Here is a 20,470-nt window from a genome sequence, read left to right on the forward strand (position 1 = left end):
TGGCTTTTTGTCTTTGATGGTGCCAGAAGTGTATGCTCTCATTTCAACAAGAATAGATAAAAGATACTTTCCACTGTCTCCTCTTGAGATGTGCCATAAAACATCTGTGGCTCAGGGCACTTATGAGAATATGAGTGTAGTTTGAGTGTATTTTATACCACAAAAATAAGGCAAGGCTTCTTGCAGATGAAGAATTGACCTTACAAGTAAGAGTTTAGGCTTTGCTCTCAGATGCAGCAAACTATGGCTAATACCAAATATGTATTATAACTTAACATACTAATAACTCTTCAGTTCAGTGAGTCTGACAAAGTGTCTCAACTACAAACCACGTGTAGCTTGTAATCTCTACTTGCAGCTCAACAGACAGATAAAAACTCCATGACAGCACAGTGCAAAAATCCTATTAAAAATAAAATAAAAAAAAAAATAATAAGGAAGTTGCTGAATGAAATATCATCTACTATCATAATAGTCAAGTGCCTCAATCCTGAAATGTTTTAGAGTCACCTCTGCTGCTCTCGTTTCATTTTTCCAGAGACTACCAGCCATTTCATAAAACCATTGTGTGCATTTTCAGGTACTTCAGTCATTTCACTACAACTAACTTTGGTTCAAGTTTTGTGATTTTCTTACATTTGGGGACAGCATTTTTCAGATGAGAAAGTGCAGAAAAAGTTTTACATTTCTACCTATGTTTAATGACTAATGGTTAGACTTAAAAGGTATCTGTCTGAACTAACAAGAATGAATAAAGGGCCAATTAACCCTTTCCTTCTGAGTTACACTGTATCTGCAATGATCGATTCTTAGCTAGTATTACAGAATTGACAGCTTTCACAGTATTTCTTTTTTGTAACATTTCATTCACTGGAGCCATGAAAATTGAAAATTCTAGTCAGCTTATTAAACTGGGCTAACAGAGTTTAAATTTTTCCATCATCGTTCCATCTTCCCTAAATGAACTTCAGTTCCTTGACTTCTTGCCTAAGACAAATGCATAAAAGTTGATCTTATAGAGTATAGTGATCATTAGTAAAAAACTCTGTATATTATAAATAATACACACTCAAACAGTTCATCAACATTCTTTGAACCCTTTTTTTTGCCAAAATGTAATTTATTCTTAATCATGTATATAAAAAGGTGCAATAAATGTATAGATTTAAAGGAAGTACTGTAACCAAATCATAAAATTATTGTATGAAAATCCTTGTTAAAATTAAGAATTGTAAGATTTATTAAAAATATGGTAAAATGGAGTAGATGGATCCTGACATGAAGAAATATATGATCAAACAATAACATAAAAAGGATATGAGTATTTAACTTAAGCAGTCTATGATAGAAATTTTAAGATGGTTAGCATCGGTATTTTGAAGACCTGTGGCTATTTGTATGTGTTAGATAATTTACTTCCTCCCTATAAACAAGTTTGTGTTCTTTTGTTTTGCATGAATGAAAGAAGAAAAATTAAATTTGTCCATACAAAAATGTATGGCCCATGTTTTTGTTTGTTTGTTTGTTTGTTTTTGAAAAAGACATTATTCTGAACTGATTAGTTGTTACAGGAAGTCTGAATGGTTTTGATTGAATCTGGACCTCCTTCCATGATTCTGCTTGCTCACTGCAGAATTCTGTGGTATCCATCTTTTGGACACTACGTGTATATACTTTGATTACTTTTTTTAAGTGTTATTACAACAAATGGCCTTTTAATTAAAATTTGTACATGTAATTCTTATTCTAGTCAAAAAAAAAAATATCAAAGATCTAGATCTAGATATTTTTTATTATCACAGTTTTCTGAAGCAAACCACTTCCAAACAATGTGACACTTTGGAGATGCAGGCTGCTGCAAAGCAGATTTCTTGTCAGCAATACATTAGCAATGGAGACACATTTAAAATGGCAAACCCTAAAGGGTTGAGCAGCTACTGAGAACTTAGAAGGAGGTGGCTGGAAGGTTTAAAACTGAAGGCAGTTGTTATGATGCAGGCATAGGTTTAGGTGTCTCAAAAGTTTTACAGTGAAAAACTAAAAGTAGACAGTAAGTAGTCTCTCAGCATAAAATACTAATAGGAGCTTGTAATATTTGGTAGCTCCGCTGTTCAGTTAATACTAGCAAACAGTAAGTCAGCTAACTAAGAGAAGGAATATGGCTCAGTCTTTTGACTTTTCTCACTTGAAGTTTTTATTAAAAGAAGGAAAAAGATATGTGCCTAATAGAGTCAAATTCCTTGCTGATATGAACCATGAATAGAGAGGTCATTTGGCATAGTGACAACATAACATATCCCTCAGTGCTTAGAAAATTTCTCATCTCCATCTAAACAAGTTTACATCCCTATTTAGAATAAAGAGTATACAAACAATATGTTCTCTCTTGCTTTCCATTTCAGTTAGGCTGGAATGTTTTACCAGGGGCCATATGGCTGTGTGCAGAGCTAGGCATCCTTCAGCTGACTTCAGAATGAACAACAGTTACTATTATGGTTTGTTATGCTGTAAAACTGTAAATTCAAAAAAAAATGTAATTCAAAGTCCGTAAGGGGGTGATACCCTTTCCTAAAACAAGATCTTAAAATTAAGACAGACTGGACATCTCTGAATTTCTGTTTTTCTCAGGCCTTCTTTGTCACAACACCTGTTTGAAGAGGGAGAGAAGCATTTCTTCTTTTCATTCAGTGCTTTGCAAATGCCATTTCAAAGAATAAATGAAGTATCTAAAGATGGTGAACATCCAAGATATAATCTGGATGTATACAGGAGGCTTAACATGAGACCCAGATATTAAGAGCACAAGTGACGCCAATACTTTCTGTTCACAGTCTGCACTGTACTCTGTTTTATCCTTCATGAGAATGATTTATTACATATTTCAGGCAGTTGAGTAAAACTCAGTATTTCTTCATTACCGTTTTAAACATTTTCAGCTAATTTTACAATACAAAATTAAGAGGTTTGGAACATATTCCAGTGGTGGGATCAAGCAGATAAAGTTTGTGATCAGCAAATATTTAGAAAAGAGCTCATCGCCAAACAAATAAAATATTACTGAAAAATAATTAGTGTCCTTTGCCCCAGGTGCATTGTTTTTAAATTGTATGCAGTTCACTCTGATCTTGGCATTCTGCTGCTGACATCAAATGGACATTTTGCAGTTAGTTACCTAGACTGTGTCATAGATATATATGTCCCAGAAGAGGCTAACCATATAAAAGCAGCTTAGCAAAACCAACAAACCATTCATAACGTGTCTCCAAATACATGATGGTTTTTGTAATAAAATTCGAATGGCAATCTCCACAGGTTCAGGGAGATGCAGAGCCTGCTTCTGGTTTGGACAAGGTGGAGTGACTTGCTCTTTTTAGCCACTGGATGTAAAATCAAAGTACACTTGGAACAAGACTTTAAAAATTATTGTGATAGTATGGGGTTTTGTTAGTATTTTTAAAGTTATAATATTTGTATGTATTTACATGTATAGCCACTTTAAAGACATTGGACCCGAGTCTTTGTGCATGTTGGGGTCAGTGAAGCTGGGCTGATACATGTCAGCTCTGCATCTGACCTATGATTACTATCTAATTGAGTCTGATAAACAAAATTTTATATCTGTTTTACAGACAGAAAGTGTAAGTGGAAAATTCTGAACATAGCCTCTGGTACAGAATGAATCAGCCATGAATTGATGGTGCTATCCTAGGAAGGTTGTGGCTCTTTCCTTAACTTTCCCTATTCAGTGTGCTTTGAGTCCTGCAGTGTTGAGATGCCCATGTAGTGTTTTTTTTTCCTGTTTTGGCTGGGCAGAAGACAAGCCCTGCAGTAGTGGCAAGATGCTTAGCTGTAGGCAATAAAGTCAAGGTTTTCTAGCTGAGTACCTAAGGCCACAATATCTGTGCTAGCAGATATTGTGGCCTTTCACTCTCTAAAAAAGAGAGTGAAAGAGAGAGATTGTTGTTGGCCCTAAACCCTTTTCTTTTTCTCTTTTTCCTTGCCATTTTCTCTAAGAAAATGACACCATGCTTATATGAATTGAAAGTGGCAAAAAAGAAACAGATTCAAGGTGGGATTTCACAAGACAGCTGAGCTATGCTCTGACACTGAAGTCAGTCTGTTCAACTCACTGAATCAGTAGGAAACTAATCTAGGAAAATGAGTAACTGGCTTTCAGGTTAGCAAATTTCAGATTTTAGTCTGAGAATTGCAAAGGAGAGGGAAGGACCATACATCCATGAGGTGCTGTTGAATAGAAAAATAAATAAATAAAAGAAAAGAAAAAAGAAAGAAAGAAAGAAAGACCACCAAAGCCATATGTCTGGTTGGCTGCTTTGTTTAAGTATGTGCAACTGTGTTACCCAGTTTGGAGATATATGAAGGCATGCTCTCATTTGAATTTTACTTTGACTTGCCTTGATTGAAGTGTGACTTTGTGATATATAAATAGGAGCAGGGCATTCCTTAGATAGCAGTATGGCAAGTCTCTGTGCTGAAGCATCCTGGATCTGCAGCATAGCCCCCAAAGAATCTACAAAATGAGAGCACTCTTTTAGCTGCATGGGCCAGTAAAAGATCAGCTGTCACAGCTGTCAGAAACAAGTACGTTCCAGTAAAAGGTGGTGACCATGAAAGCATGTCCATGTGTACCACTGTAGTGGGATGCGTGCTTGGCCTCCAGGTCTCCTGCAGAAGTAGCTCACAGGATTTAGTGAAATAGACAGTTCTGGAAAGAGTTTGCATTTGCTGTTTCTGGTAATTTATACTGACAGTTATGTGAGTTCTGATAAGTGAGTAATGGGAGCAGACAGACCGAGAGTGCTCAAAACAAGGTAGAAAGGTCAGTCTGGACCCTCAAATTAGGAAAAGTTTGACCATTGTATGTTCAACAGCATAGGCAGAGTTAATGTGAAGAATGAGTAGGGCAATGACTGGCGCTAGAACGCATGAGTTTCTGTTCTTTGCTTCAAGCCAATCACCTTGACTTGTCCTATGCAATGGATCATGATTATTCATGTCTGTGTCCAACTGAACTATGTCCATGGTACTCAAACTGCTGTTGCTGAATCAGGTGGCTAATGGTATTAAAAGCTATGTTCAGAGAGACTACAATGGTTGTAAATTACTGGATGTTTATGACCTTTCTGTATAAACAAAAAATCTCTGTGCCCTTTATAGTTGAATTCTGCAGTTGCTTTAAGAAGTTCTTAACAACTGCTTTTTGCTCCAAATTTACTCAATGCCTAGCATAACAGAGTACCGATGCTGCATGTTTCTGGATCAGTTGCTACAAAACAGCATAGCAATAAATCCATTTAAATATGTTGGTCTAAATTACCTCCTGACTTTCAACTTGGTCCTATCAGCATCAGACAGATTTTCACAGTACAGCTTTTTCACTGTTTACATCAATACTACATATGTGTGCAAAGAGGTGGGAGAAGGTGAAGTTGTGATAGAAAAATAATAAAGAACAAGGACATGACTTTAAATTAACGATAATAAGTAATTAATGTTAATGTGACAGAGAAGGGAGAACCACTAAACCAGTAAGAAAAAAAAAAATGAATGAGAACAATTGGGATAAAAAAAGGAGATAATTTTGAAGACAGATTTTGGATGCCATCACTTTAATGCCTGTAGGTACTTTGTAGGTATTTAAACCTTTTAAATTTTCCTCTGTGCCTCTCCTGCGTAAATTAAGCTAATTACAAATAGGATCACGGGAAAGATTATGCAAGCTTGATTTTGATTGCCATATTGTGCTGAGAAATTGATGATTTTCTTGGGGGGAGTGCTAGCCACAGAAGAATATTTTCCAGAAGTATATATGAGACAAACAAGGAATCCATATTTTTTTATTGTTGCATTCATGCATGGAAACTGTGAGGCATCCTTCACTAAATGAAATACAGGAAAATGAAATAACTCTAGAATGATGAAGAGTCACCCTGTTTTTTATTAGTCTGTGATTTGAGACAATGGTTGACATTACTGTTTATTTCCATTTAAGTCAAGTTGTTTTGCAAAATTCTGGTTGTCCGTAACTAATAACATCATACAGGAAGTCTATAACTAACCTCTGCCTGTTTCTCTGCATGTTACTCTGTACTATCCTGGTTTCCTCTTAGGATTTGTGTAAGCACTTTTGGCCTCATGATCTCAGTCATGTGCTGCCAGTATTTCAACAAGTACCTCCCACAAGAATGTTCCTGTGTACTGAGTACAAAATCCTGTGTCCTTCCGGTGTATGGAAAAGGAGCGAAAAGTTGTAGAAGAGAAGAAATTTGGAATTATAATTTCCTTTTCTAAAAAATATGAAATTAAAAAAAAAAAAAAAGATGTTTTGTGACATCTATCTAGTATATGTAAGAACAGGGAAACTGTAGCTTTTTGGGGGAGGGGGGTATATTTTGCTAGCATTTGCAAGACTACGCTCTTAAAAGTGTAATATAATGAATAAAACTTGCAGAAACCAGGTAAATGTGCCTATATAACTGAGATATTTTAATAGGTCCAGTGAAAGTTATTATTGCTACACATAATGAAAGACCATACTATCCTCAGCTTATACACAATTTTAATGAGTCTCAACTGCATTAATGAGAAAGAGAGAGGGCTAGCAGCACTATTCTAAGTTAATGGGTATCCCTGAGGACAAAAATAATTGGAATTGAGGGAAAAAACTGTATGCAAGGCCTGTACCCTATTTGGAAGTTTGTAGGTGAGCCCAATTCAAGATTTCTCACTTAGATTAACTAGCCTAAGAAGTTATTTTCCTATATTCAGTGAAAGAACCACACTGCTTGAGACAGCTCACCTGAAAATTATATTTATTAGAAAGCTGTCCACATTGGTATTGATTCAATATATATATAATATATATCCAATATAATATATAATGTTATACATATATATATATTATTAATATATATAATTATATAATTACATATCATATATGATACGATACAATATTATAATATAAATATAATATATATTATATATTATATACAATGTATATTATATATATTATATATTTATAGTATAATTTATTATACATAATATTATTGGATATATAAAATATACATCCAATATATAATAATATCCAATATATAATAATATCCAATATAATCCAATATAATATATATACAGTGAAATAAGAAATAATATTTCAATTAATAAAATCTTGTCAAAAGTCTTGTTACTGCACATTCCAGATATACATCTGACATTACGTAAAGTCTCTGCAATTATTTAATTGAAAATTTGAAAATTGATAAATAATACAATATATATTTTTTTCTTACTTGTAGACTGGGAGCTACAGAATCTCTGGTCCTACTTACAGTTGGGTCTGACACAGAAAGACAGACTCTCTATCAATGCCTTTGTCTGCTAAAGATATTTCCAAGCTTTTATTTTTATTGGCCATATGTACATTTCCAAGGCCGAAATAAAAGAATTACAGCAGTTTGGATTTCTACAAAAACATCCTGTCTCAGAGGTCCACGGGTAAGTGAATAAAAACATCTCTTACACAGTTAATATTATAACTCATCACATTTTATGCCCTACAGTTACAATGCAGGCTAGTTCCTCTGTCCTAAAGGCCCCCAAGGCATCTGCACATGGTGCTAGGGTGTCACTAACCCCTCACAGGAGCCCACCCAAAAATTGGACCATGTGTCTTAGAGTGTTTTCCAAATGTTTCATGCACTCTGGCAGCTTGGTGTCATAATCACTTCCCTGCGGACCTGTTCAGTGCCTGACCACCCTCTTCTCAGTGAAGAACCTTTTGCTAATATTCAACCTGAGCCTTATTAACCATATCTCTTAGCAAACACACAAACTAACAATAATCCAGGAAAATATAAAGACAGGAATGCCCAATGGATGAGGCCTGAACTGGATTTGGAATGGATATATCCTTTGGGTGACCTTCAAAAATTTTTTTCTACCTTCACTTTATTTGTGCTTTTTCCTCACTCTCCATATTATCTCAAATCATTGTACAATAGATCTTCAATGTTAAACAAGCCATTGATGTAGTACAAACAGATAATAATAAGAATCATTCAAGTAATAATAACAATTCCTTTTCTCCTCCCCTCTCCTCTTTTTCCTTACCCTCCTCTCCAGACATACTTTAGAGCAGACACAAATAAGCTGTGAAGGGGGCTTGAAATGTGTCAATTGGTTGTTAATATCTTCCAGTGGTTTTAATTACAGTATCTTCCACACCTGTATTTTGTCACATTTCTTTCCCTACTGAAGTAACGTGACATGAATTTCAGTACGATTACAATAGTCACGTGTAAGTTCCCTCAATATCATTCTTAAACTCTAACATGTTGAGTTTCTGTGCCAGCAGTGCTTACCTTTATGCAACCAAATCTCCAAAGCATAATCCTACTTCTGAAGTCTTTCAAAAGAACAAAAGCCATGTGAGGTAAAGGCACTGTTAAAAACAGTTGACTAACCTTAACCGCTGTGCTGTTCCTAAATTTCCTTGCCTAATTCATTTAAAAATGTATAAAATAGCAGGAAATCTGGAACCTGTGAGAACGTGTCTTTTGTCCAGGGTCAAAAATCATCCTGCATGTTTGGCTTCTGTCTATAAAAGACAGGACTATCACATGTCTGTGTTTTCTTTTAATTTTCATCTGGATAAGTTCTTCTTTCCTGCCCTCAAAGTTATGCGTGGGCAGATTTTTTTTGGCTGGTTCAGCCTGCATCCAGGTTGTTTTCAACCTCATCAGGGGCCAGATCCTGGCCTTTCTCCCTGAGCAAAGAGCCAAGCGAAGGGCTGGGCTCAGCTGCTGTGGTGCTCACATCAGAGCATTGCATGCGGTTGGTCAGAGTGGGAAGGGGTGATGACAGGGTTTGTAAAAACCCAGCAAGGACCTACAGGGCTGTAAGGCAGCGGGCAGGGGGGCAGTCAAGCTGGAGAGAAGCTGACAGAGGTGGGTCAAGCTTAGGAGAAGCTCTGGGGGAGGGAGAAGGTGCAGAGGGTTGCGGTCAGAGGGTTGGGATCTCAGAGAAGACAGGGACCCAGGGCTGTGTGCAAGGGAGGGAGACAGAGGTGGGGTGAGAGTTTGTGCTGAATGACTGCTAGCCAGGGCAAGAGGAAGGGGAGGGCACTGCCAGGGAGAGGGACAAGAGGTTTTAGAGGGAGGGATTGGCAGGCATGGGAAGGCAGGCTGGAAGCATGGGGCACAAAGGGGTCTCTGTAAACAAGGCACTGATATGAGCACATCTAACCAAAACCTGCAGTGGAAAGTATGCACAGAGACAGCTCTCACATATCACTCTCCTCATCTCAGCTGCACCAGCTCTCTTGCTTTAATGGAGTAATATTTGCCTTTTAGAGGCAAACAAAAATGATGAAAGGGCAAGATCCATTTAGTTTCTCTACAGTAGTTTGATATCAGTTTGATAACCTAGCTTGCAGCGTATGCAGACTGCCTCTGAAGTCGTCTTGCCAGCTAAAGGTCTCCAGTCATGTGTCCATATGTATGAAAATGGGCCTTCTGACCTAAAACCTTACTGATGCTTGCAGGCACATGGAGCTAATTCAGATTTCCATTTCTATGAGATAATCCCCTGACACCATGACTAAGCTTTGTAATTTATTCATCAAGATGTCCCAGCTTCCTCTTGTTTTATGACGTCTTCTTGCTGGAGCTTTTGGGCTCTGGCGTTTTGTGTTTTTTTTTTTTTTTTATTATTAATTTATTTATTTTATTTTAGATTTGATAATCCTATTTAACCCTCCTGCAAATGGGACCCCAAGGAGCGCTTTTCAGTTACACACAATTAGTTTTATAAGGAGTATTATTAAACCATCCATTAGCTATTTTGTGTTACTTTTTTGTGTGTGTTTTTGTTTTGTTTTGTTTTTTAAACTCCTTTATTAATAACAATAAAGGCTTTTGTAAGAAGAATAGTAGGTGGCATTATATGAAATGGTTTCGGATTCTAATAATAACATTTCTTTTTTGTGAGTAGAATTATGACATGAGCTTTCTTGTGTAAGATTTCCTTTACAATATGTCACTCCTTCCCACCCCCCCTGCATCCTTTGTTCCTTTCATGTTTTCCACACTGATGGATGACATAGGGTTGTGCTGGATCCTGAGAGATAATAAAGTCCATGGAAAAAGTCTGACTGGGATGCCATTTCCTTACCTAGACTTCAGCATCCAGGCCAGAGGATGACAACTCATCCCAACCAGCAGCTCTTGGCACTTGAAACCATGGACCAGGTAAGAGGCCATGGTCATTGCAGAGTAAATTCACAAGCTATCTCATGGGTGGGGGCACAAGAGCCTGCTGGGATGTGAGGATTCTAATGAGAGCACCAGGAGGGTCAGCTTGGGAACAGGTGCCTGCCTGGTCCAGCCCTGCAACCTCCAGGGCAGTGTGAGAAACCAAGCAGGTGTGGGATATGTTTGTCCCTGCTGCATTCCTAGTATCTGTACTCAGCTGGTGGCTGCACACAGGCCATCAAATTTTTTGATAAATCTGACCGTCTTTTGCAGCCATTTATGCTATTGCCTTCAAAAACATCCCATAACAACTCATTCCACAGTTCCTCACCTTGTGAAAAGCTACTTCAACTTATTTCTAAATCCATTGCCATTGTTGTTACAAGACATACTGAATAGTCATTGCTTATTCACTTCCTCCCTGTCAGTCCTGATTTTCCTTATTCTCAGCGTATTGCATTCGCCAAGGCTACATTTTAGATCTTGTTCTGAATTTACCACAAATGTAATGTTTAAAATGCTGGAATTTGGAATGGAGCTGAATGCACTTGTCTTTGCCTAGTCTCTTGGGACTATTGTACTTCCAACCTTATTCCTCGCAGGCCAGTTCATTTACATTTTAAAACCTGAGATTTAGACTGAATATGTAAATACACCTTCCAGTTGGAATAGTAATTCCTGCTACTTAGTTTTAAATTAAAATCCAGATCATTAATTTAGGATTGAAGGTATAGGCTGTATTCCTGGACAAGTTGTTCTGAAAGGGTATCAAGTAGCAATTTGAGTTGAGAGAACTGAAATACAAATATAATTAAAAACAATCAGCAGTATTATTACTTTCTCCCAAAGGTTCAGAAGCTCCTCCTAGTATTGACTGACCTTTCCAAACAAAGGTTCACCTTTCCAAACATGCCTACATGATTCTGCCACAAAGAGGAGAAGGGGCACATCCCTGTGAGAAGGCCTGGCCACCCCAGCAAGCTCCGCAGACGGCCCTGTTCTCAGCAGTGGGTTCATTCTGCTGCCTCGGGAGGTGATAAAAGCAAGTTATTTTTGCTTATGAACAGGCTAAAAGGAGTGTCTATCCATGTTTTTAAAACAGAATTTTTAAATTAAGGAAAATGTGCATATAGGTATTACTCAATTCCCTGGTATTAATCCAACTGTGATCTTTCACTCTGTGGAAATCTTCCTCTTTTTTTTGACTTACAAAAGCAAAATAAAACCCATGCAAGATTTCAGTGGACAATATAATTTCCCCTTGTTTATTTTTTTAAAAATATATACTGTTATTAAAAAAAAAATAGATAACATATATACATTGGCAACACATACAAAAAAGCACTTTCTGTATTAAGAACAATCACAAGGTTAAAGACTACATCCCAATCCATACTGTCTTTAGACATTTACTGACAGCAGGAGAACCATCAGGAACAAGAGTCAGCACCCACTCTAGGCTAACATTTTCTTTACAGACCTACAATTGTTCTAGAACTTCTGTGACAACTTTAACAGACAGGATGCTCTCTCCTGTTACTGTGCAGAATACCTTTTGATATATATTTATACTTAAGAATAGCCTTTATTGTTTAGATTGATCTGCATTTGTTGGCTTGATTGCTTACCAAATCCAGAAGTACTTTAGGAATAAAGCTTTAGAGCCAGCTCAACACATACAAAAAAAAAAAAAAAAAAAAAAAAAAGTTGCTGCTTTGGAGTGGCATAGTGTTTGCTTTTCACACAGCTTAGGTTAACAGGAAGAATTTGTGAAAAATCAGTCATTTTCACAAAAAGTGACTTAAAAATGATACTTGCCCACGGCCCTTTGCATTTCTCTGCCCTTGGCAGGAAAAGGGTGGCCCTTTTTCTTCCCTGGAGAAGTCAATAAAGAATTCCACTACCCATCCCTCAACCCAGAGACTGTCTTGAGGAGTAGCCCTTTGATTGTATTTTAGAAGAAACTTTCTTTGCTCTCCATAAACCTCTGCTTTCCAAAAGAAAATCAAGTGAAACCTATGGAACTGAGTCCTTCCATAAACCCAGATGAAAGACTAGAACTACTTTGGGGGAATAATTTGCTTTTTCTCTCCCTTCTTTACAGCTGTTAACTTAGACATATGCCACCACACCATGCTATGGAATGGCACAGAGCTGAGTTGCCTCTGCACTACAATAACAGGAGTGTCTTCCAGTTTCACTGAAAAAAACATCGTCTCTAGTGCAAGTAGCAGCTAGATTTACAGCTACCCACTGTGGAGCATGTCTGCCCCATCCAAGGACAGACAGAGCTGCAGGAATCATTTTTCCAGTTTTTATGGTTAGGTGAAATCATAAAATTATTGGGTGCTCACACATTTTTTCACTTGTTTGTTTAAGAAAAGCACTTATACAGATATTAGGATAGTGAGTGGAAGGGTCTTGTAAGCCTACACACATAAGGGAAAATTGAATGGAAACTGAAAGCAGAGGGTCATTTAAGGTGGAGACCAGGGTATTTTTCCTTGTCTCCTCTCAAAGAGTTGTTAATCTCACCCTGCTTTGCAGAAACCCAAGAAGGTATGTGTGCAGGCTCATGGGAAAGCTGTTCTCTCTTGACAGGGTGGGAGGAAAGGAGAAAAGGTCAAGAACAGAGTGTGTTTACCAAAGCCATGTGCTCCTCGCTGTGTGCTGCTGCTGAGTGCAGCTGCTTCCACTCTCAGCTGGCATTTTGTGGTTTTGAATACTAGAGCACTAAATAAAATATGGGGTTTTAATACCTTTTTTTTTTTTTTTTTTAATGTATCCAGTGTGGGCTGCTAAAGTAAACAGAATATTGCACGAGTGCACATTTCATTCATATGAGCAGAAACTTAAAGCAGAAATGGGGAGAGCAATTAGCAACAAAATCCTACAGTACAGACCCTGGAGTACAGCACGACTATGGACAGATATAAATTCCCTTTTAAAGAAATATACTTGCAAGACCAGTTGCATAATGCTGCAAGCTAAGGAGAACACTGACTCACTAAGTCAATATTTGCTAAATCTACCAGGCCAAATTCAACTCTTGTTCTGGGCAAAAACAATTTTGCTGTTGTTTCACAGCAATGAAAGAAGCAAGCCTAAAGACTAAATCTGGGAAATCTACCAAAAAAAAAAAAAAAAAAAAAATGTCCCTAGGTTGTGAATGTTATTTTATTTTAAAGAATTCATATATATATATTTTAATTAATTTTTTTTTTTTTTTTAATATATAGCTTTAATATTTCAATTTAGCATTTTACCTTTAAAGAAGACTACTTTAAAGGGAGCCAGTATGCACCTTTTCCTCACTCAGCAACATGACAGAGGAAGCCAACAGATACTTTCTCCCCTTTGGGGAGCTTCATTACTGCAAGCAAGAGAGAACAGCTGGTGTCTGCACAGGAGCACAAGATAACAAGAGAATGTTGTTTTATATTTACTTTGCAGCACTTTTTAAAACTACAAAGGACATAGTATAAAATAGGTGCTAGCACCTGAAACAACAAAAATCTCTGATAATCTTCATCTTTGTTCTCCAGGTTTCATTGATCAGCAGAAAATTATGTTCTGTAGGCTGAATCCCTCACGCGGTTGCAAATCAGGAGCAAGTCCACTGAAGCCAAATGACTTCCATGCATGCTAATTCAGTCATGCCCTGACACTTAAGGGTCTTTTGGTGAGTGAGCTCTTCTGCTCATGGCTCCTCCTGAGCCATGCGTACTTTGGGAAAATTTAGTGAAAGTAGAAAGGAAAGCAGGTTGGAGGAAAGAGGAGGGGAATTTTTTTTTTTACATGTACTATTTGTTTTTAGAGTCACTAAAACTTCCTTCTTAGTAGATGCCATCTAAGAGCAGAAGCACAGGTTCTGGACTGTAATGCTACTAGTTTGTGGTACTCCAGAAAGAATTTGGCTTTGTCTTGTCAACTGTAAGTGACAACAGAACACAATTTTTCTTTTCAACTGCTTCTCATGAGTATGTGCTGATGCTTCTGAATATATGTTGATCAAAGATAGTCAAAAGGAATTTAGCTTTTTTTGGAGCTACCACTTAACTAAATATCTATTTAAAAGCTTATGTTAAAAAAAAATAAAAATAAAATGTCTGGTTAGCCTGTAGTGATTATTCAACCTGTATTTTCTACTTTGATAAAAAAAAAAAAAAAAAAAAAAAAACACTAGTAATTACAAGATTTTTATTGTTTGTATCCAAGCAGGGTTCTTTTTAGAGCATATGACTAATGAGAATTAATCGCTGCATTAAAAAAAAAAAAAAAAAAAAAAAAAGTAATCTAAAGGCACCCCAGTTAACTATTATTTTTTTTTAGTTCCTATTTTAGAAAAAAAATAATAGAAAATATAGAAAAGAATGATAAATCAGAAGATGGTATTAACTGTCTACAACCTTTCTGTACATACCAAGCCAGTACTTCATATTAAATAACTTGAATTCCTGTTTTGGGACAAGACGGATTTTGCCCCAGTTGAGGACAAAGCACTCTAAAGTTCTTTCAAGGCTACCCTGAAGCCACTGGTCTTATAGATGAGGGCTTTGGACATCAATTAAAACTTATTAAATATTCAAATTTTAATGTCCCTGAAAATAATGTTTCTAGGTGCCTAGGTTTCTAGGCCCCATCAGCTACACTTATCTGTGCATGGTTCTGTTTCTACAACTGATCTCCGCTTAGAAATCGGTGCAATCAGAAATAGTTCCTTGTAGAAAGTGGCCTGTGGAATTCCAGCCATTTTTATTGACTTCACCAGTTTATTCCCCCACTCTTCTCCTATTTCCTTTATAGTTTTTAGCAAGCTCTGTTAATCTCAGGTAGCTGTAGTTGAGAACGGGCCTATACTCAACATCACCGCAGGTAAAACAGACTTCATTTTGCCCTGTTCTGGAACCATCGATGAAACACAAATAACCGTACAGTTTCCAGGAGAATTTCCAAAACCATACTTGGAAGTCTACTCTTCTTCCTCGATTTTGGAGAAAGCACTTGCCCTTAATACTTCCATGCAATTCACAAGAATCAATGTTCCGGTTAACTCTCGCCACTGTTTTGTTACTGGGTTTTTCATTTTATCCAAGGCTGACTGCAGGTCTTGTAAGACATCCCTGTAACTGTCTCCATAATGGGCAGCCCATGTGTAGAGAAAGTCATATGCAGGTTTCCACATCATCTGCAAATAAAGGAAGAAATGATAAGGTTTATTAGCAGAAATCTAATTATTTAGCTAAATCTCTCCAATAGAGGAAAAGTAAGAGAGAAAAGAAAAAAAAAAAATATTTGATCCCTAGCTACACTGAAATGCTTTATCACATAAGGCATATTCATTTAAAAACAAACAAAAACAAAAGCACTCTGGTAACCTTATGTACTTCATTTAAATGAAAGTCTTTAATTCTCAGAGAGGTAAATAAGGGAAAGAAAAAATCTTCATTCAGATGATTATCACCAAGTCAGAATATATCTGTGTCTGAAAGTAAAACTCAAAGCATAGGGGTAGAAGGAAAACACTTGATCATTTTTGCAATTCACACACCCAGCAGCAGTTTTCCTATTTGGAGTTTCACTTTGCTTTTGGTAGTTAAAGACCCACTTTGTCTTATTAAGATCCCACTGTCCCCCTGCTGTATAACTTAGTCAGGACCTTTCAAACATACTTCTTTTCTTTACAAAAATATTTTCTGATAACATCAGCAAAAGGATCCATCTATTAAAACAAAACAAAACAGATACAAACAAAAACATTCCAGGAACAGTGGAATGAGAAGTTTTTATAATAATCTTAAAATTACATTCAATGTAAAGTATTCTGGTACAAATGAAGGAAATAAAAAACAGGTTACCACTGTTCCTTTTTGCAAATTATAATACGTTTAATTATTTTATGTCAAACAAATATGGAGCATATACTTCCCATATATAATTTGTCATTTGCCAAGTTATATTAATGAAGCTATGACAGCATGATTCAGATACCAAGCTAGACTTACATCCTTCAAATTGCTGATGTGGAGAGTAAGTTTCTTCTGTTTACAAACAGAAAGATTGTTTTTCCAGCTGCTGCTTTTGCAAATTTAACTTGGGTGACTAGTTCCCTACTCCTCATTGGCCGTAGAGGTTTAGCAAACAGCAATTGTGTTAACAATTGCATGGATGATGCATAAAGGTGAAGAAATCTTTCACTTTCCTACCTAAATGGTACTATCATATACTGCTTTAAAAGAAATACACTCATGCATGAAAACACATGAACAGATATGCACACATGTATGTATGCACACAGATGTGATCAGAAAGCCTCTTAATTCTACAAGATTTAACTTATATATATATATATAATGAAAATATATATATAATGAAAAAGCTGTTTTAATGGTTCAGAATAAAAATGGTTATTTTTGAGTATAATTCTGTGAATTTAGAAATGAAAAAAACATAAAGCTCTGCTTCCTTGATTTGAGCTCTATTTGTTTGATCTCTAGAAGATTTAAGTAGCTGGAGAAAATTTCTTTGACCATGATGCTGATCTTTTCTCCACATTTGGGCTAAGAACTTATTGCAAGATTCATTCTACTGTAGTTTTTGTCAACATCTCCCTCATTTTCTGCTGCCTTTCTCCCGCATCCTCAAATGGAAAAACTCATACAACTCATCTCCTCCATAGCATATCTCAAATCTGATTAGTCTGGTATCTGCCTTTAGTTTAAACCATATGAAAGTGCCCAGGCTTTGAATGAAATCTGCCATTTTAGCTCTAGAGGGGAGAAGGATATCACTATTTATCCCAAATGAACCATGCTTACTGCAGACTTTAAGCAAGTCAGTCTTAATTCATAACCATAAGGTTACAAAAGGATGGAAGAAAAGTCACTTAGTGTCTTGTGAGAAGAAATGGAAAAAGATTAATCCTTTCATCAGATGTTACTTTGAGAAGAAGAAAAGTTTGTAATGTACTACTGTAAATACTTGATATTACAACTTATTTTAGTGAAATAAAGCATTTCACCATGTTTGCATTTATGCTGAGATCAGAAAGTTTCTTTATTCCTATTTCTAGCTTGATAAACAAGGTATCCAACAAGAGAAGCTAGGATTTCCTGATACATTACTGCTGGCTGTGCTTTTCTCTGCCTCCTGCTTCCTTTCCTTATATTCCTGTTGAACCAGGCTATTTGAAGGATTATGGTATAACCTTCTGTTTGATCATCTTCACTAGTATGTGAAAAAACAGGGAATATTAAAAGATGCTATTCTTTGACTTACACTGAAGGTCAGACTGACACTAAGACAAGCAACTGAAATCTTTAAAATAAAAACCTTGTTTTCTTCATCTCTAGCACTTTTTTTTTCCCCCCTCCCTAAAACAACAAATAGATAACTAAAAGCTTTATGAATTGGTCATCAGTGATGATGACCATTTAAGGCAGCAGTAATCTACATTCTCATCATACATAACTAATACTGAAGATCTGAGGTAGGTCCTTCTCGACATCTGCATACTCTAAATGTAATGGCTGAAGTGTATTGTGTTTGACATCCCTGAATTTTGTCAAAGGAGATTTTTAGGCAAACTATTAAATCACTGCAGTATGCTGGGCAAGTCATTGCTTCAGCTACATGCCTGCACTTTCCCTCTTCTCCCTCTACCTCTGCTGAGTAGGTAATAATGATACGTACATCCTCAGTAAAGTGATTTGGAATTTACTGATGAAAAGCACTTCAAAAGCTAGGCACCAAGTGTATGCACCTCAAGTTGCCTCTGCAATCATCAGAGAAAAGATTTCTCCCACCAAGTAAAATATTCAGAAAAACATTTTTTGACCAATCAATCCTTTTGATGGTAGAATAGTCCTTGATGAGTAAATAATTGGTTCATGTTTTCAGACAATAGTCAATCATTAGTCAAAACTTATTACTCTTTCATCTTTGCTTAGTTTCCCACTCGCGCACCGACTACTATCAACAAGAAATATTTCCATTAGAAAATTCCAGGCTAGGATAAGGTGATTTTAATCGGGTTTGTTTTATAGCTGCTATGCAAATGCAATGATCGCCAATCAGTCTGAAACAAGTAGTCAGACTAATGTTAGTCTTCTAACAACACTGGGGGCTTGCCCACACAGGTATGAATTTACACTGCATTAGCTACGTTCATTTTACTTCCCACATAGGCACTCCTGCTGAACAATATACATGTAATTTTATAAGCAGAGGATTGTTTTCTGTGTACAGAGGTTCAATTCACTAGATCACTGAGAAGTTTCAAAGGTCAGTAGAAAGCACTGAAATTAAAGCTTAGATTCACAGGACAGTGAGGATGCTGATTTTTCGTGTGAGATACTAGTGCTAGAAACCTGGTATGCTTTAAACTCACACCTGTGCAGACAGACATAGCTAATAATGAGGTGGTTTTTGTTTATTTGTTTTCACAAAAGAGTAGCAGACTAGGGTATGCTGGAACTGAGAGTTTTATTAGGAAAAAAAAGAGTAAGGTGCATCCATGCACAAGTAATGTACCCATAACAACTGGAGAAACAAAAAAGCAAGCAAGAAAACAAGCAAAAACAACAAGAGCATATGAAATAGCTCAAAGAGGAAAGTAAGATCATACGAGTAGGAAGTGTTTGCAAACAGTAATGATTGTTTTGCAGGAAATGCGGAGTGTTATATAGGAATGCTTGGAGTTATGGTCAAACATTGGACTGGAGGTGGGGAGAGGCATTTAAAGGGAGTAAGAGGTTCATGATCAGAGCAGAAATCTCTTGATAGCAATCATAAGGCAGACAGAATTGAGATGAAAGACTCAGTGGATTCATACTGCAGAAAGGAAAATTCCCTGTCAGAGAACAGGGAGAATCAGCTACAGGGAAAGAAAATGGAAATAAAAAATTAATCCCAAGTTGTCGTGCAGGTATGAATGGGAAATTGAAGCCATTCATTAGGTACTGAGATTTTAGAGGAAAGGATTTCAGGCTCGATATTGTGCATTATTTGCAATAATGAGGGAATAGATAGTAGAGGCAAAGGGAGAGTCAATGCAAAAGCTAAACAGAAAGGTCCATTTGTGAGTGTCATTCAGGAACACTCAAAAAGAGGATGCTCAGGATAAAACCTAGTCTGAGGCCTAGTAGTCATTGGCACACAACTCTGTGGATCCCACAGTTCTGGATCAGTTCCAACAGTGGATCCCATTGCTTTGGTGTTAAAGTAGAGAAATATAGGAAGCAAGTTGGATGCCCAGGCAAAGATGTGTCAGGAGCACAGGTTGGCCCTTAACTGAGAAGCATAAGTGTAAGCCCAACCTAAGTCTTGTGACATCTCTGTCACATTGCATGGATGCCATGGGTACCTCTGAGCACCTTCAGATAGCACTAGAGATATATTTATGTACCTGAATTTCTTCTTAAATGTGTACACACTAAAATACATCTGAGAGGACAACTTTTTATTCAGAAGTCATACTTCTGTTTAACCAGAATGCTTTACAAAGGAGGGTAACTAGCATGAACTGCATGGCAATTAAAAGAGGGTTTGTCAGGTTCATATAATAGGGCAGAGGTGGAAGTGGTGTCAGAGTTTGTCTTGCCTGAGTTAAAAGGTGACAAATCTGACACAAACACAGAATGGAAAAACGTTTCTTCTACACATAGCAAGGAAGAAGAAAGGTCATTGCCTACATTTGAGGAGCAAGCACATACACTGCTTTACACCAGAGCCTTACCTCTAGAGCTACTGCTCCACTTTTTCCTTGGTGGGGTACCTCATAAGCCTCTATTTGCTGCTTTGTGAGTCGGGCTAGTTTCTCTGCGAGCTCCCGCCAGTATTTGCCAAGCTTCACAGCTGAAGTCAAAATGATGGTGTCCTGGGTAAGACGTGCCACTAATCCCTGGCAATCTATTTTCAAAAGTGCCTGCAACAATCATTTTCATTAGTGTTCCTTCACCAAGGAATTTCCTACAAACATCATTATAATTTGTTTCCACTACTCTGCAATTTTAAGCAGACAGAATAGCTTCCCCTCCTCAGGTTTTACTTTCCCCAAAAGGTATTGTCAATAATTTCATAGGAAAACTGCCCATAAGCTTAAGAAAAAAAAAAAAATAGACTGGCATTCATCTGCTTCAGCATTCCAGTGTTGCATGGGTGCTGCCAAGCTCAAGGATCCTAAAGGAAAAATATTTTTCTTC

At 36.9% G+C, this 20,470-nt stretch overlaps 1 protein-coding gene across 1 annotated transcript in view; it reads right to left on the minus strand.

The window, feature by feature from the left end:
- Nucleotides 1–13,686: 13,686 nt before the first annotated feature.
- The window catches only part of MACC1 (MET transcriptional regulator MACC1), a 31,505-nt gene continuing 24,721 nt past the window's right edge, over nucleotides 13,687–20,470 (minus strand). Inside the window, exons 4-5 of the mRNA XM_068674149.1 lie at nucleotides 20,005–20,193; nucleotides 13,687–15,456 (exon numbers count right to left, since the gene is read on the minus strand). Coding sequence (XP_068530250.1) covers nucleotides 15,241–15,456; nucleotides 20,005–20,193 — 405 coding nt within the window. The 3' untranslated portion in view covers nucleotides 13,687–15,240. The remainder of the gene's footprint in view (nucleotides 15,457–20,004; nucleotides 20,194–20,470) is intronic.

Source organism: Anas acuta, chromosome 2, assembly GCF_963932015.1.
Source record: "Anas acuta chromosome 2, bAnaAcu1.1, whole genome shotgun sequence".
NCBI lineage: Eukaryota > Metazoa > Chordata > Aves > Anseriformes > Anatidae > Anas > Anas acuta.